The sequence below is a fragment of the Conger conger genome, chromosome 18 (genome assembly GCF_963514075.1).
Source record: "Conger conger chromosome 18, fConCon1.1, whole genome shotgun sequence".
NCBI classification, from domain to species: domain Eukaryota; kingdom Metazoa; phylum Chordata; class Actinopteri; order Anguilliformes; family Congridae; genus Conger; species Conger conger.
In genome coordinates, this window is record NC_083777.1 from 25,068,260 (window position 1) to 25,085,670 (window position 17,411).

Here is a 17,411-nt window from a genome sequence, read left to right on the forward strand (position 1 = left end):
GCGTGTGTGCGCGTGTGTGTGCGCGCGTGTGTGCGCGTGTGTGCGTGTGTGTGCGTGTGTGTGTGCGTGTGTGTGTGCGCGTGTGTGCGCGTGTGTGCGCGCGCGTGTGTGTGTGTGTGCGCGCGTGTGTGCGCGTGCGTGTGTGCATGTGTGCGTGCGTGTGTGCGTGCATCTGTGTGCATGTGTATACTCTGTTTGTCTCTCTTAATGTGTGGTCTCTCTCAGGACCCGGGGAAGCCCCCAGTAACACGCCCAGCATCCTGGCCCTCCTGGAGACCCTGCAGAACGCCCCCCACCTGGAGGTGCACAAGGACATGATCCGCTGGATCCTGCGGGTACGCCCCGCCTTCCTCACCACCACCACCATCACCATCATCATCATTGTCATCAGCTACAGGGTTTCACATTGCAACAGACCCAGAGCTTTCACCAGTTGTGTTTTGCACTAGCATGTTCTTGCACTGACCGTAGTGATGGGAGAATGAGTTAATAATAATTGTGAATAATAATGGGTGTATCGACACTGAGCTTTCGATCTTTTCGACTTCTTTCAGCCAATCAAACGGTTTTGCTCTCTATGTAATTGTCCTGACACTAGGTGATCCCTGGTAGAGAAGATGTCACTACCTACTATAGACACGAGAGGGCAGCAGAGTTTGCAAATCTGTAGTACCCAGTGAATGTTTCTAACGTACCTCCTCTGAACTGTACTCTATCTGGAGAAGCTTCATTTGTGTAACATAATTGTTTGGCAGCAGGGGAGTGGAGATATTCTGATTTGGGTTTTGCAATGTTGCAAAGCCAAAACAAGGTGTACATTTATCTATTCTGTCCAATGTGGACAATGGGATATTACATCTAAAATTCACCTTGATGGATACTACAGTGTAGTGACATTGATACAGTTCAGGCCACACTGATTTATGTGAGGCTGCGCTGAGTCTTGTACTGTGTACAGTGTCACGTTCTGAATGGTGGAATTCAATAGTCTTGTACAGTGTCATGTTCTGAATGGTGTGTTTAAATAGTCTTGTACAGTGTCACATTCTGAATGGTGGAATTCAATAGTCTTGTACAGTGTCACGTTCTGAATGGTGTGTTTACATAGTCTTGTACAGTGTCACATTCTGAATGGTGGAATTCAATAGTCTTGTACAGTGTCACGTTCTGAATGGTGTGTTTACATAGTCTTGTACAGTGTCACATTCTGAATGGTGTGTTTAAATAGTCTTGTACAGTGTCATGTTCTGAATGGTGTGTTTACATAGTCTTGTACAGTGTCACATTCTGAATGGTGTGTTTAAATAGTCTTGTACAGTGTCACATTCTGAATGGTGTGTTTAAATAGTCTTGTACAGTGTCATGTTCTGAATGGTGTCTTTACATAGTCTTGTACCGTGTCACATTCTGAATGGTGTGTTTAAATAGTCTTGTACAGTGTCATGTTCTGAATGGTGTGTTTACATAGTCTTGTACAGTGTGATGTTCTGAATGGTGTTTAAATAGTCCTGTACAGTGTGATGATCTGAGTGTGGTGCTCTGTCGCCCCCTGCAGACGGTGTCCAGCATTAAGACGCTGCGGAAGCGCACAGCCACCAGCCCGGTGTCAGAGAGCGGGGGCCAGAGTCAGGAAGAGGTGAGAGCTGTGGGGAAACGGCCTGGTGTTCTGCGTGTGTGTGTGTGTGTGTGAACCGTGTGTGCTACACAGCTAAAAATCTCGAATTTAATGGGCAGTTCTTACAAGAATGGCTGGTATTTCCATCCTAGAAACACTCACACTACGCACATAGTCACAGGCTATGGTCACAGGGGGTCAGGCACTATACAGGCCATGCCTCAAGGCTTGGGATAGAATCAAACCGGTTTGATATTGTCACAGATTAGCTTTAAACTGGATTGGGAGAGCGGTGATTGAGATTACCTGTAGCGCACCCCTGGTATAGTGCTATGTGCTCTGGCGCCCCCTGCAGACCCTGCGGGATAAGGACAAGGCGGAGCGGAAGCGGAAAGCGGAGATGGCTCGTCTGCGCAGGGAGAAGATCATGGCGCAGATGTCGGAGATGCAGAGACACTTCATCAACGAGAACAAGGAGCTCTTCCAGCAGAGCCTGGAGGAGCTGGAGGCCTCTACCTCTACCTCTCTGGAACACAGGTACCCACACACCTGTACCATACACCTGTACTACACAACTACCCGCACACACACGTCACCTGTAGCACAAGTACCCACACACCTGTACCACACACCTGTACTACACAACTACCCGCACACACACGTCACCTGTAGCACAAGTACCCACACACCTGTACCACACACCTGTACTACAGAAGTACCCCACGCACATGTCACCTGGGGCATGGTATCCATGTACCTGTAATATACACTTGTACTACACACCTTTACAACACCTACCCAAAGACGCATGTCTCACATACCCTGGTATCCAAACACCTTTAGCAGACTATACACACACCTGTAGCACAGGCACACACACTCCATGCCATTCCTACAGTTACTTGCGTGTATATTGCTTCAGCCCTGCAGCCTGGCTAAAGCTGTGTGTATGGTGTATGGTGTGTGTGTGCGTGCGTGTCTGTGTGTGCGTGTCTGTGTGTGCGCCTGTGTGCGCCTGTGTGCGCCTGTGTGCGCCTGTGTGCGCCTGTGTGTGCCTGTGTGTGTGCCTGTGTGTGTGCCTGTGTGTGTGCCTGTGTGTGTGCCTGTGTGTGTGCCTGTGTGTGTGCGTGTGTGTGCGTGTGTGTGCGTGTGTGTGCCTGTGTGTGCCTGTGTGTGCCTGTGTGTGTGTGTGTGTGTCTGTCTGTGTGCGTGCGTGCGTGTGTGCGTGTGTGTGTGTGCGTGTCTGTCTGTGTGTGTGTGTATGGTGTGTGTATGGTGTATGGTCTGTGTGTGTGCACACGTGTGTGTGCATGCGTGTACGTGTGTGCGTGTGTGCGTGCATGTCGCTCCTCCAGCCCTACCTCTCCCGACGCGGCGCTGGTGTGTGTGGGTCCTCGCCGCACGCGCGTGTGTGAGAAGCGTCAGATGGTGACCTGCATCCTGTGTCAGGAGGAGCAGGAGGTCCGGGCGGACGGGCGTGCCATGGTGCTGGCAGCCTTCGTCCAGCGCTCCACCGTCATGGCCAAGAACCGCCGCAGACCGCCCCACGACCCGGGTGAGCCCCCTGCGCCTCCCTACAGCGCCGTCAGCTCCTCGGGCCTCTTCCCCGGGGCAGGGCTGTTGTGTTGTTTATGTCTGTGGGTCTTACACACACACGTGTGTTTCTCTGTTACAGAAAAGTACGACCCTCTCTTCATGCACCCTGACCTGTCCTTTGGAACGCACACGGGCAGCTGTGGCCACATCATGCACTCTCACTGCTGGCAGAGGTGAGCATGACGACAGACAGACAGACAGACAGACAGACAGACAGACAGACAGACAGACAGACAGACAGACAGACAGACAGACAGACAGACAGACAGACAGACAGACAGACAGACAGACAGACAGACAGACAGACAGACAGACAGACAGACAGACAGACATGGACGTACTGACTGACAGACAGGTGGACAGTTGGGCAGCAGATGGATTGACACAACTGCAAGGGGGGAATGCGATAGTGGACACAGATTGGAGCACAGAGAGACTGGATATTAATGTTGATATCGTGTCTATAGGTACTTTGAGGCTATGTTGAATATTAATGTTGATATTAATGTTGATATCGTGTCTATAGGTACCTTGAGGCTGTGCAGGATATTAATGTTGATATTGATATTAATGTTGATATCATGTCTGTAGGTACTTTGAGGCTGTGCTGGATATTAATGTTGATATTAATGTTGATATCGTGTCTGTAGGTACTTTGAGGCGGTGCAGGATATTAATGTTGATATTAATGTTGATATCGTGTCTGTAGGTACTTTGAGGCGGTGCAGGATATTAATGTTGATATCGTGTCTGTAGGTACTTTGAGGCGGTGCAGGATATTAATGTTGATATTAATGTTGATATCGTGTCTGTAGGTACTTTGAGGCGGTGCAGGATATTAATGTTGATATCGTGTCTGTAGGTACTTTGAGGCGGTGCAGGATATTAATGTTGATATTAATGTTGATATCGTGTCTGTAGGTACTTTGAGGCGGTGCAGGCTAAGGAGCAGAGGCGGCAGCAGCGTCTGCGTGTGCACACCAGTTACGACGTGGAGAACGGAGAGTTCCTCTGCCCCCTGTGCGAGTGCCTCAGCAATACAGTCATCCCCCTCCTGCCCCTGTCCAAGGGCCCCGCCAGGTAACCCCCAAACCCTGTCACCCCCAAAACCCATCATCCCCCTCCTGCCCCTGTCCAAGGGCCCCGCCAGGTAACCCCCCAAACCCTGTCACCCCCAAAACCCATCATCCCCCTCCTGCCCCTGTCCAAGGGCCCCGCCAGGTAACCCCCAAACCCTGTCACCCCCAAAACCCATCATCCCCCTCCTGCCCCTGTCCAAGGGCCCCGCCAGGTAACCCCCAAACCCTGTCACCCCCAAAACCCATCATCCCCCTCCTGCCCCTGTCCAAGGGCCCCGCCAGGTAACCCCCAAACCCTGTCACCCCCAAAACCCATCATCCCCCTCCTGCCCCTGTCCAAGGGCCCCGCCAGGTAACCCCCAAACCCTGTCACCCCCAAAACCCATCATGGCAGGTAATGCCCACCCCCCTGTACCCTAAAAACCCCACACCTCCGTTCCCAAAAATGCTACAGTACAAACTACTAGCAGAGGGAATGGGCGGACCTAGCCTCGCTGCCAGTCACTGACCTCTCTGGAGTCCTCCTCCCTGCAGCAGAACACAGCGATTTGTTCGAATCAGCGAGTCGCTCATAGCACGCAACAGATTTTCGGTTTTATGATTGCCGTTGAAAGCCGAATGCCAGAGCACTGTCAGTCTTCATTCTTAATTCCTTAATTTTAGTAATTCTCTTTTCTTTTGTATTTTTAAACGAAAACACTCAAGTGGTAATAAGAAGCAGTCATAAAATGACGGCTTACAGCGGAAGCCCTCACAGGCGCCTGACACCGACATGTTTCAGCTCGGTTCGCCACTCCGTACATGCGTCGCTGTAATTGTCTCCAGCTATTGGAATAACGTGGGATAACGTGGCTGGGAGTGCCAGGGTAATTGGTTGTGACAGGAACAGAACGCACGCCGGCCCTTCTGGAATAATCTGGGAATGGCGCCCAGCTCGTACGGCACTGAGGGGGGGGGGGAAGCCCTGTGTGGCTCCCGGCTGCCAGAAAGCCATCAGCGTGCCCTGACATTGTCAAGCGTTTCCCCGCAGTTCCCATATTATCTGCAAATATGAATTATCTTAAAGGGCTAATTTGAGCTTTTCTTCCTGCCGCTGACTTTATGAAAACATTCATTTCGAAAGCCGGCTGCGGTTAAAAGTCAAATTGGCGGGTTTGTTCGAGTGGCGGGGTTTAATCACCGCTGGTTCTGAGGCATGAAAACTAAACTCACCGAAATTAAAATCCTGTCAGTGTGTGAACATGGATTTAATTTTTTCTTTTTTTTAAGTGTGGAAAAAGCAGGGTAGAGGTTTTTACACCTCCAGGTAGCCTTTTCCCCCCCTCATTCACTATGAAATCCTAATTTAATGTGCTAATCCTCCCCCGACCCTGCAGCCACCTGTGGTCAGCGTTTGCCCAGAAACCCCCTGTAATCCCGAGCGCTAACCTGTGCTCCCGCACCCCTTTCCCCTGCGGATAAGGCTAATACCACTCTCCCTTTATGCAGGTTCACAGAGCATTAATGTCACCTCCGCTAAGCCTGCTTCTTAATCCTGTTACTAAGAACCTCCTTTATTTGCAGGTTGTAGTGCTTAATTCCTTTTTATAACTGCTCGGTGAAAAGCAGTTTTTTTTTCTTCATGAAATAAGTACTTTACATTATTGGCATTTGGCAGATGCTCTTATCCAGAGCGACGTACAACAAAGTGCATATCCATAACCAGGGATAAGTTCGCTGAAAGACCCTAGAGGGAAGTACAATTTGAACTGCTACCTGTACAACAAAGATAAGGACGAGGGCCAATTTTATTTTATTTTATTTTATTTTTTTATTTTTTTATTTTTTTATTTTTTTATTTTTTTATTTTTTTATTTTTTGTTGGAGGTGTGTGCAATTGCCTAAACATTAAAACAGAATTCTTGTTTGCTTCTATCATTTCTGCCTTATATTAAAGGTATTGTGTAATAATAATCTTCATTCAGGTGAATGTTTTGTTTTTATAGAGCAAAAAAATCCTGATTTATACTCGTCGCACAACCCAGTTGTATGACGAAATTGAAAGCACTTTTACTTTGTCTAAGGTCTGCAATGACGGTTCTGTTGTCTCTATGGCAACAAAATGCCAAACAGCTGATGTTTACATTAGCCTTGACAGCAAATTTCAGTGTTCCATCTGGCAGTCCAATCAACGCTGTGCGACAAAGTATGACTGTGTCTGCAACATAATAAGTGTTCACTTGCCCCCCCCCCCGGTCTCTCTCTCTCTCTCTCTGTTTCTCTCTCTCTCCTCCCAGCTGTGAGCAGCCTGGCCTGACTCAGTGGCTAAAGACCATTGGCCAACAGGTCAAGGCCCTCCACTCTGCCCACAGAAAGCTCAAGCCAACCAGTGAGCATCTGACCATAAATAAAAACAACCAGGACCACTACTTTGGTCATGGTGTGTGTGTGCATGTGAATGTGTGCATGCGTGCATAAGTGTTTGTGTGTGTGTGTGTGTGTGTGTGTGTGTGTGTGTGTGTGTGTAACGGTGTGGTCACGGCTGTGCTTTCAGGTGCAGGAGCTGTCGATGACGCTGACCCTCTGGAAGACTGTGCTTCTCCAGAGGGCTTCAGACCTGACCAGACTCCTAAGTAAGTCCTCCTTAGTGAGCCTGGATAGAACCCCACTCACACAGTCTCATACAAGCTCTTACAGTCTGCGTCGGTCACGGAGTGTCCATAGAAGTTATGTTATGTTATTGGCATTTGATCCAGAGCGACGTACAGTTGATTAGACAAAGCAGGAGACAATCCTCCCCTGGAGCAATGCAGGGTTGAGGGCCTTGCTCAAGGGCCCAACGGCTGTGCGGATCTTACGTGGGGCGGGATTAGAACCACCGACCTTGCATGTCCCAGTCATTTACCTTCGCCACTACGCTACAGGCCGCCCTATAGCGTAGTGAAGTCTCTGTAGAAGTCTCCCTCAGTGTCACACGGTCTCTCTTAGTCTCTCAGTGTTGTTGCATTGTGGGTAAAGGACAGGAGTAGCTGTACTGACATCAGCCAGAGGGAGGGTTCTGCAGCCGGTTACCTAGTGCTGGATAAAAAAAGCGTGAGGGATGGTGACATGGATGGTCTTTTCCAAACCCTGTCCCGCAGGAACCCTTACTCCGCCACGATCAAGGAGATGCTGACCACGTTCGGGACGGCGACCTACAAAGTTGGCCTTAAAGTGCACCCCAACGAGCAGGACCCCCGGGTCCCCATCATGTGCTGGGGCAGCTGTGCCTATACCATCCAATCCATCGGTGAGGTTCGCCCCTCACTCCTCCCCTCGCCTGCGCCGTCCAATCAGTGTCGCTCATTAACCCTCTTTACCCTCCCCACACGCGCGCACCCTTCATTAGAAGGAATGGTTGCTAGGACTCTGTTGCCTGGGAAACTCAACAGTTGCTAAGTGCTGTCTCTGTGGGTTTCAGAGCGACTGCTGGTGGACGAGGAGAAGCCTTTATTCGGGAGCTTACCCTGCCGACAGGTAACCTGCCTACATCACTTCCTGTTTGAGGATAAGTCAAACAGGAAGTATCTTATAATGGGAGTGGTGGGGGTCGGGCATGCAGAGAATGTGTAGAGGGAAGAGGGGGAGGGATATGGAGGAGAAGAATGGAGCAGATTAAAGCAGGATTGAATGAGAGAAGAAAGGGATTGGGAAATGAGTGAAACAGACATAGGAGGCAGAGCACAGGGTCGAGGTAGGGTATTGTTCTGTACTGTAAGTCTGTGACCCTGCGAGTGAAGCTGACCCTCTGTCTGTAGGAGGACTGTCTGAGGTCGCTGGCCCGGTTTGGGTCGGCCTGCTGGACCGCCTCCTCTCTGCCCTCTGTGCAGGGCCACTTCATCAGGCTGTTAGCAGGTGAGCCTCAGCCCGGAAACATCCGACCTCACCCCATCTGGCCCAGCCTGGGTTCACGCCCATGTTTGTGTTGGGCTTCGACTAACCCCCGAGAACCCTGTACAGCAGGGATGATCAACTCTGGAGAGAACCCTGTACAGCAGGGATGATCAACTCTGGCCCTCAAATCCAAATCCAGCCCTGGTTTTCTTTTCTCCTGGGTAATGATTGGAGAGACTGTCTTCACGCCTGACTCCCAGATGAAGGGAGGGTGGAAAGGCAGCAGTTCTTGGCCCTCGAGGACTGGGAGTTGCTGATCCCTGCTGTACAGCAATGTTATGCTTCCAGAACCTGTATTAATGAGCAGATCATTTTTATAAACTTCATTCACAATGCGCTATGCCTGCGATTTTAAAGTGGAAGGGTCATCACAAACTGGATGTGATGTTAAAAAGTTAAAATATCCTTCACTGCGTGCTAAAGCTGACGCAGAGTCTTCTACCCACAGCGCTGATTCCAGACCCGCAGGTGGAGAGCTCTCCCAGTATCCTGGATGTGGACATGTTCCACCTGCTGGTGAGGCCCCCAGTCACACACACACACACACACACACACACACACACACACACACACACACACACACACACACACACACACACACACACACACACACACACACACACACACACACACACACACACACACACACACACACACACACACACGCCTGGGTGTCCCAGGCCCAGTGTGGCCCCTCAGCCTGGCTCTCAGAACCAGTCTCACTGTCACCTTCACTCACTTTAACGCCTTTTACCTCACAGAAATATAAGACTCATTTCCTCAGCAGTAACTGTTGTCCCTCCCTCTCTCTCTCTGTGTGTCAGGTGGGTGTGGTGCTCTCGTACCGCTCGGTCCACTGCCAGGACTCCTCAGGGCTGAGTGTGGACGGCGCCCAGCTGCACCTGTTTCACCTGGTCACCGTGGCGCACATCGTCCAGATCCTGCTCACGTCTGTGCCAGGTGAGACTGCCGTCTCATCGAGCCGTGAGCCTGAAACTGAGCTTCTGAAGAACTGTTAGTAACTCTGTGTGTGTGTGTGTGTGTGTGTGTCTGTGTGTCTGTGTGTCTGTGTGTCTGTGTGTGTCTCTCTCTCCACAGTGGAAACGACTATGGAGCAGGAGAGTGGGGGTGGAGATGATGAGGTAGAGGAGGGAGTTTGCCACCTCTATAACCTTCTCAGGACTCACCTGGGCAGGTAAGAGGGACAGTGACTAACAAGGTTACTCTGTGTGGGTGTGTGGGTATGGGTGTGTCTGTGTGTGTGTGTGTGTGTGTGTGTGTGTGTGTGTGGATATGGGTGAGTGTGTGTGTGCGTGTGTGGGTATGGGTGTGTGTGGATATGTGTGTGTGTGTGTGTGTGTGTGTGTGTATGGATATGGGTGAGTGTGTGAGTGTGTGAGTGCGAGTGTGCAGGTATGGGTGTGTGAGTGTGTGTAAGTGACCCTGTGTGTGTGTGTGTGTGTGTGTGTAAGTGACCCTGTGTGTGTGTGTGTGTGTGTGTGTGTGTGTAAGTGACCCTGTGTGTGAGTGTGTGTAAGTGACCCTGTGTGTGAGTCTGTGTAAGTGACCCTGTGTGTGAGTGTGTGTAAGTGACCCTGTGTGTGAGTGTGTGTAAGTGACCCTGTGTGTGAGTGTGTAAGTGACCCTGTGAGTGTGTAAGTGACCCTGTGAGTGTGTGTAAGTGACCCTGTGAGTGTGTGTAAGTGACCCTGTGAGTGTGTGTAAGTGACCCTGTGAGTGTGTGTAAGTGACCCTGTGAGTGTGTGTAAGTGACCCTGTGTGTATGAGTGTGTAAGTGACCCTGTGAGTGTGTGTAAGTGACCCTGTGTGTGAGTGTAAGTGACCCTGTGTGTATGAGTGTGTAAGTGACCCTGTGTGTGAGTGTGTGTAAGTGACCCTGTGAGTGTGTAAGTGACCCTGTGAGTGTGTAAGTGACCCTGTGAGTGTGTGTAAGTGACCCTGTGAGTGTGTGTAAGTGACCCTGTGAGTGTGTGTAAGTGACCCTGTGAGTGTGTGTAAGTGACCCTGTGTGTGAGTGTAAGTGACCCTGTGTGTATGAGTGTGTAAGTGACCCTGTGAGTGTGTGTAAGTGACCCTGTGTGTGAGTGTAAGTGACCCTGTGTGTATGAGTGTGTAAGTGACCCTGTGTGTGAGTGTGTGTAAGTGACCCTGTGAGTGTGTGTGGATATGGGTGTGTGAGTGTGTGTAAGTGACCCTGTGAGTGTGTGTAAGTGACCCTGTGTGTAAGTGTGTGTAAGTGACCCTGTGTGTGAGTGTGTGTAAGTGACCCTGTGTGTATGAGTGTGTAAGTGACCCTGTCAGTGTGTGTAAGTGACCCTGTGTGTATGAGTGTGTAAGTGACCCTGTGAGTGTGTGTAAGTGACCCTGTGAGTGTGTGTAAGTGACCCTGTGAGTGTGTGTAAGTGACCCTGTGTGTGTGTGTAAGTGACCCTGTGAGTGTGTGTAAGTGACCCTGTGAGTGTGTGTAAGTGACCCTGTGAGTGTGTGTAAGTGACCCTGTGAGTGTGTGTAAGTGACCCTGTGAGTGTGTGTAAGTGACCCTGTGAGTGTGTGTGAGTGTGTGTAAGTGACCCTGTGTGTGAGTGTGTGTAAGTGACCCTGTGAGTGTGTGTGAGTGTGTGTAAGTGACCCTGTGTGTGAGTGTGTGTAAGTGACCCTGTGAGTGTGTGTGAGTGTGTGTAAGTGACCCTGTGTGTGAGTGTGTGTAAGTGACCATGTGAGTGTGTGTAAGTGACCCTGTGAGTGTGTAAGTGACCCTGTGAGTGTGTGTAAGTGACCCTGTGAGTGTGTGTAAGTGACCCTGTGAGTGTGTGTAAGTGACCCTGTGAGTGTGTAAGTGACCCTGTGAGTGAGTGTGTGTAAGTGACCCTGTGAGTGAGTGTGTGTAAGTGACCCTGTGCTCGTTGCAGTGCCCTGCGTGAGGCGGGCTCAGGCTGGCACCTGTGGCTCTGTGTGAAGACGGGCATCCTGCCGTACCTGAGGGCCTCCGCACTCTTCTTCCACCACCTCAACGGGGTGCCCCCTCCCCCAGAGCTGCACAGTGAGTCCCCACACACACACACACACACACACACACACATACACACGCACGCACGCACGCACGCACACACACACTCAGACATGGATACACACACATACACATACACACACATGGGTACACGCATACACACATACATACTCAACACAGGTGCACAGTGAGTCCCCACGTGCACGCACACACTCTCTCTCACACACACACACACACACTCACTCACACACACACTCACACACATGGATACACACACATATACACACGCACTCAACAGAGGTGCACAGTGAGTCCCCACAAGCACTCACACACGTACACACACGCACATACACACATGGATACACACGCGTATATACACACACACACACATACATACACACAAGCTGATAAGCACAGATGGAACAGACTTGAATTCCCGTACCCTAACGCAACATGCACCCTGACAGGCCCCCTCACTCCTGTGACGGACTTGTTCACATTTATTGCACTTATAGACACGCTTTCTCTCTCCCTCCATGCCCTGTCATTATACACATAGTCACACTGAAGGCTCACATGTGTTTTTCTCTCTCTCTCCAGTTGTGGGCCCGTGTCACTGGGAGCAGCTGTGTGGATATCTCTGCCTTCCCTCCAACCTGCTGCAGCTCTACCACAGCCACAGAGACCTGCTGGACCCTCTGCTGCAATGGTACCCCTTCCGTCCTGTTACCCTGCGCATGGATTACCCTGCGAACCCTTTTCCGTTAGTCTACACCAATGGTCCTCGCTCCTGGTCCTGGAGGGCCGCAGGGTGTAATATCAGCAGCCAATTCAGACCCGAGAAACCGCGTGAAGCGAGTTAACCGTGTAAGTTAATTGGTAAGTTAAGTAACAACAAAAGCCGGCACGCCCTGCGGCTCTCCAGGACCAGGAGTGAGGACCACTGCTCCACACTGTCCTTTCTCCGCCCTCTGCCCTAAAAATGACCTCCACGTTCCCCACCCCCCTCTCCTCTCGCACAGGCTTAATTCCCCCCGCGCCCCCACCCCCTCTATCCTCTCTCCTGCTGCTAATCCCTCTCTGCCCCTCTGTTTTTCACACGCAACTGAGATTAGCGCACATGAAATAAGCCGGTGTCCGTTGCTGCAGTTGTTTTTAGTGCGTGAATATGTGCGCTGTGTCCTCCTTTCCTGTAGGTGGTGCTCTCACTCAGGGGTGCGGGAGTGTCTCCAGGGCAGCGGACCTGTCGTGAGGTGAGTTCCCTTCCCTTCGCCCCTGTGGCACTGACCCTAAACACAACCAGACACCTGGAGCTTTGTCGTGGTCCTTCAATGTCCCTGAACCACACAGTAAGAGGCCAGCAGCCAGTTTCTGCTGAGACAAATATGGTCTCTCTTTATTACTGGGCATAGAGACAGAAAACATACATTAAGTGCTGTATACAGGTGTACGGTTCTTAAACCACAATGGATATGGCCAAGTGCTCTTTAGTAGGCTAGTTTTGACCAATCTAGCAGTGATGAATCAAAATATGCTTCCTGAAGAAGACCATACGAGGCAAAACACATTGATAAATGTGTTAAAATCAAGAAGTTCATCTTAAGTAGCTACTAAAGAAACCTGTCTTGTGCTGTGTGCTTTTTTAAAAACATGTCTTTACTTTGTGTTTGGGTGGGTTGAAGGCTGACCAGGTTTTCTTCTTTTATCTGCACCTCCAGCTTTCCCCGGGAGTCGAACCGATTGATCGACCTTCCGGACGACTACAGCGCCCTCATCAACCAGGCCTCGTGCTTCGCGTGAGTCCCACCGCCCGCGACGGTGCTCCGTGTAACTGACAGTGTTGTTTTTTTCACCGATGGGCTGGAACGAGGGTGCTGAGTGCGCTTGTGTCCCCCTGCCCAGGTGCCCTAAGTCTGGGGGGGAGAAGTCTCGCGCCCCCACGCTGTGCCTGGTGTGCGGGGCCATGCTCTGCTCCCAGAGCTACTGCTGCCAAACGGAGCTGGAGGGGGAGGACGTGGGAGCCTGCACCGGCCACACCTTCACCTGCGGGGCCGGGGTCGGCATCTTCCTCAGGTACCCACACCTGGGCCAGCTCCCTCAGCGGCCTGACGCCAGCTTAGCTATGATCCCCCTCTACTACCTCCACTATCCCAGAAACCCCTCTACTACCTCCACTATCCCAGAAACCCCTCTACTACCTCCCATATGCCAGAAACCCCTCTACTACCTCCACTATCCCAGAAACCCCTCTACTACCTCCCATATGCCAGAAACCCCTCTACTACCTCCACTATCCCAGAAACCCCTCTACTACCTCCCATATTCCAGAAACCCCTCTACTACCTCCACTATCCCAGAAACCACTCTACTACCTCCTCTGTCCCAGAAACCCTTCTACTACCTCCACTATCCCAGAAACCACTCTACTACCTCCTCTGTCCCAGAAACCCTTCTACTACCTCCCATATCCCAGAAACCCCTCTACTACCTCCACTATCCCATAGACTCCTCTACTAAAATAAATTAAATAATAATAATACTACCTCCACTGTCCCAGAAATCCTTTCACTATCCCAGAAACCCCTCTACTACCTCTACGTTGGTCTGTGCATGTCTGTATGCGGGTCAGTACATGTCTGTACGTGGGTCTGTACATGGGCCAGCACATGTCTGTACGTGGGTCTGTACATGGGCCTGTGCATATCTGGAGATGGGTGTGTACGCTGGTCTGTGCATGTCTCTATGTGGGTCTGTATTTGGGCCTGTGCATCTCTGTATATGGGTCTGTACGCTGGTCTGTGCATGTCTGTACGTGGGTCTGTTGCTGCTCCAGGGTCAGAGAGAGCCAGGTGCTGTTCCTGGCTGGGAAAACGAAAGGCTGTTTCTACGCCCCTCCTTACCTGGACGACTACGGCGAGACAGACCAGGGCCTCAGGTGAGCTGCTGTTTTCTGTAGGGTCCCCTCTTTCTCCCTCTCCCTCTCCCTGTTCAACCAGTCTTCCACTTTCAGTAGATTTAAACTGTCCCCATTTTCATCCATCTCTGTGTTCTGTATTGTTCAGCTTCTCTCTATCTGTTCTACTGTGTACAGCTCTCTCTCTCTCTCTCTCTCTCTCTCTCTCTCTCTCTCATACTCTCTCCCTCTCATACTCTCTCCCTCTCTCCCCCCTCTCTCTCAGACGGGGGAATCCTCTGCACCTCTGTCGGGAGAGATACAGAAAGATCCAGAAGCTCTGGCGGCAGCACAGCATCACAGAGGAGATCGGCCACGCCCAGGAGGCCAACCAGACGCTGGTGGGCATCGACTGGCAGCACTTGTGATGTCACGCTGACCCTGCCCGAAGGCCACGCCCACCAGCCCAGGCCCAGGCCTGCGATTGGACGATCTTGCTCTCAGACCAGGGGTCACGCAGGCGGGACCAAGGTCCCATTTTTGGCAGCGTGACCCTAGCTCCGTGCCCCTCTCCTGCTCTTTCTGAGAGGGGGTTAATGCATGTAGTTTACCTTTTCTTTGCGTTTCTCTTTGTTTCCTCATTTAAGTATATAAAGCATATAGACATGCGTTGAGCTGTGCGAGTGGCCAGCTCCAATGCAACATGAAATACGCAGACGAGCCATTTCATTTCTGCTTCTTCATTTCATATTCTCTTAAGTTATTTCTAGGATAGATGGCTTAAGTGTTGAGTTATTAATCGCCGTTTTAAACGAAACGATACTGGTGATTTTGGGCAAGCACAATTTTTTTCTCGGCGTGTGTGGAAGCCTGGTTTGGACGGAGACGGCGCTGCGATGGCGCCCCCGTCAGGTCAGCCTGTGGCTCTGCACTTTGCAGGCGAGTGTTTTGTATGTGGAGACTCCAGCTCGGGGGGGGAGGACTGTCCCCTCCCAGCACACACACTTACTGCACTTTAACACAGCGAGCCGCGTGTCTTTAAGGAACCCCAAATACACCACCTTCAGCGAAAACAAGCCAAGGTACAGACTCCTGGAGGTAGGGGTGTGTGTGTCTGTGTGTCTGTCTGCGCGTGTGTGTGTGTGTGTGTGTGTGTGTCAGTGAGTGGACATGGTTTGAACGTTTCGTTTCTACCTTCTCAATGTGTGTCTGATTTGACTTGTTTTCTGTAAGGTGTGTGAGTACCTGTGTGTTTGTATGGTTGGGGAGATTAGAGCAATGCCCCCCCCCCCCTCCGGAACCGCTGAACTGCTCCCTCATGTACAGCATCCATCTACTCTGATAACGGACCGAAAGGGTCTGTATCCAAGTCATTTCCACGTGGGATGTGTGTGTGCGCGCGTGCCTGTGTGTGCATATATGTGTGTGTGTGTGTGTGTGTGTGTGTGTTTCCTGTATGTATTCCGTTTTCGGGCTTTTTGTGTTTTTGTAGTTTCTTTTTACGTTTCATAACACTTGTTATTTAAATGAATTCTTATATCCCGCACAGAACTGGGGGGTTTGGGGGGGGGGGGTTTGGACACATGAGTTAATATTAATTTAATGTGCTTCTGTTTGTTTGCTTGTCGTTTTGTATTTTTCAACGTGGACTTAGCTCGTATGCTGGTTTCTGCACCAGGAAGCAGAGAAATATCGAAATATATCCTATTATTTAGACATTTTGGGGGGTTTTCAGTTTGTTTCCATAGCGATCAGTCCTCAGTGCTTCAATTGGCTTCTTGCAGTAATGTCACTGCTTTCATACAAGGTCCCTTATATATCCTTGGGTCCCTCAGACTGTGGGGTCAGTATGCAGACACCCAGCCACGGTAACACATTTCATACAGAGATGGCACATTTTATATACACATGCATACACCCCACAGATACCCCCCCCCAAACACACACACACACACACACACAACACACTCTCATTTGTAACTATATCTGAAGGGAGTATGTTCTCCAGTAAATATTTTCTCTCGGTAACAAATCCCGCCCACCGACCTTTCTGATAAGCTTCCAGTATTGAGGATACGTTATCACCACATGTAATGAACAGACTTGTTAATATGTGAATTCTTGTATAAATGGGTACAGTGTACTATATTGTAAAACAAATAAATAAATAAATGCATTAAAAAGCAAGAGGTTCTGATGTCGGCTGGTCTTGTTACGCCGGGTACGTTATGCATACACGCATATCCATGTGCACACACCCACACAGCATTTGGAGAGGTGTATACAGTACATGCTGTGAGTAAGTACTTCCCCGCCTTCCACATCACCTCTATATGCACTCAGTGAGCACTTTTAAGTACTTTATCCCATCGGAATGTGAACATTAACTGAGGCTCCTGACCCGTATCTGCCTGATTTTATGCATTGCACTGCTGCCACACCATTGGCCGATTAGATAATTTGCGTGTATATGTAGGTGTACGGGTGTTCGTAATCAGTGAGTGTATATGCTGTGTGGCAGTGTGTGGCTGGATATGTGTGTGCATCTGTGCACTGAGCTGTGTGTGACCTGGTTACTCAGCAGCCCAGAATAGCTCAGGTGCTTTGTGCAGCAGTCCCCAGTGCCACAGATTTGCCCATCTACCCCCCCCTCCCCCCCGGACTGCGGTCAGCACCCTCCTCAGGGTCACCTGCCAAAGAGGATTAAGCCAGCGGCCAAGCTGGAGAGTGCAGCTGGCCAGGTGGAGAGACCGCGGTCTTCTTTACAGGGTGAATGGGGGCAAAGGGTTCCCCTCAGACCTGAGGAGTTCCTGTTTGAGTTCTTAGGGTGTTGAGCAGCCACCGTTTCCCACAAGTTCCCCTGTATCTGTCACGGCGTTTCAGGGCTTAATGTTCTCAGGCACCATGCCTGATTCCAGGCACAGAGCAGTTTTAAATTCATAATAATACTTCATGAAATTTATTGCACACATTTCCTCCAGGACAACTTTTCACGCTCACACTTTTTTTCCTGCTTAAATCCCTGGAGCGTGCATGTGAACACTGGCCAGGGTGTGGACGTTTCCCGAACATATTCAGTCTCTCGGTACTCTTTAACGAGTACTCCGCAGTGTAGAAGATGTCACTGATGCGTGTCACTGGAATTAGCCGCACAGGTAATAAACGTTCAGCACCCTCACCTGCTCTGAGGTGTGTTACCTGACAGGCTAATCCCCTAATCCCCGAGACTTACCTCTTCAGACACTGTTTATGCGCTCCAGGCCACAGAATGTACCAGGCCATCGTCCT

At 50.5% G+C, this 17,411-nt stretch overlaps 1 protein-coding gene across 4 annotated transcripts in view; it reads left to right on the plus strand.

Moving 5' to 3' along the window:
* Positions 1-16,310, plus strand: part of ubr2 (ubiquitin protein ligase E3 component n-recognin 2) — a 37,515-nt gene extending 21,205 nt beyond the window's left edge. For 2 of the 4 annotated variants that reach the window (XM_061227536.1, XM_061227535.1), the window contains exons 27-47: positions 226-335; positions 1,556-1,636; positions 1,971-2,152; positions 2,971-3,170; positions 3,291-3,384; positions 4,133-4,291; positions 6,567-6,658; positions 6,824-6,902; positions 7,410-7,558; positions 7,730-7,785; positions 8,067-8,163; positions 8,651-8,718; positions 9,027-9,162; positions 9,301-9,397; positions 11,133-11,263; positions 11,831-11,939; positions 12,427-12,483; positions 12,949-13,026; positions 13,133-13,303; positions 14,064-14,165; positions 14,410-16,310. In XM_061227536.1, the coding sequence (XP_061083520.1) occupies positions 226-335; positions 1,556-1,636; positions 1,971-2,152; positions 2,971-3,170; positions 3,291-3,384; positions 4,133-4,291; positions 6,567-6,658; positions 6,824-6,902; positions 7,410-7,558; positions 7,730-7,785; positions 8,067-8,163; positions 8,651-8,718; positions 9,027-9,162; positions 9,301-9,397; positions 11,133-11,263; positions 11,831-11,939; positions 12,427-12,483; positions 12,949-13,026; positions 13,133-13,303; positions 14,064-14,165; positions 14,410-14,551 (2,390 nt within the window). In that variant the 3' untranslated portion in view covers positions 14,552-16,310. Of the gene's footprint in view, positions 1-225; positions 336-1,555; positions 1,637-1,970; positions 2,153-2,970; positions 3,171-3,290; positions 3,385-4,132; positions 4,292-6,566; positions 6,659-6,823; positions 6,903-7,409; positions 7,559-7,729; positions 7,786-8,066; positions 8,164-8,650; positions 8,719-9,026; positions 9,163-9,300; positions 9,398-11,132; positions 11,264-11,830; positions 11,940-12,426; positions 12,484-12,948; positions 13,027-13,132; positions 14,166-14,409 lie in introns of all 4 variants that reach the window. The other 2 variants (XR_009706349.1, XR_009706348.1) reach the window with 1 other exon arrangement.
* The last annotated feature ends 1,101 nt before the right edge of the window (positions 16,311-17,411 follow it).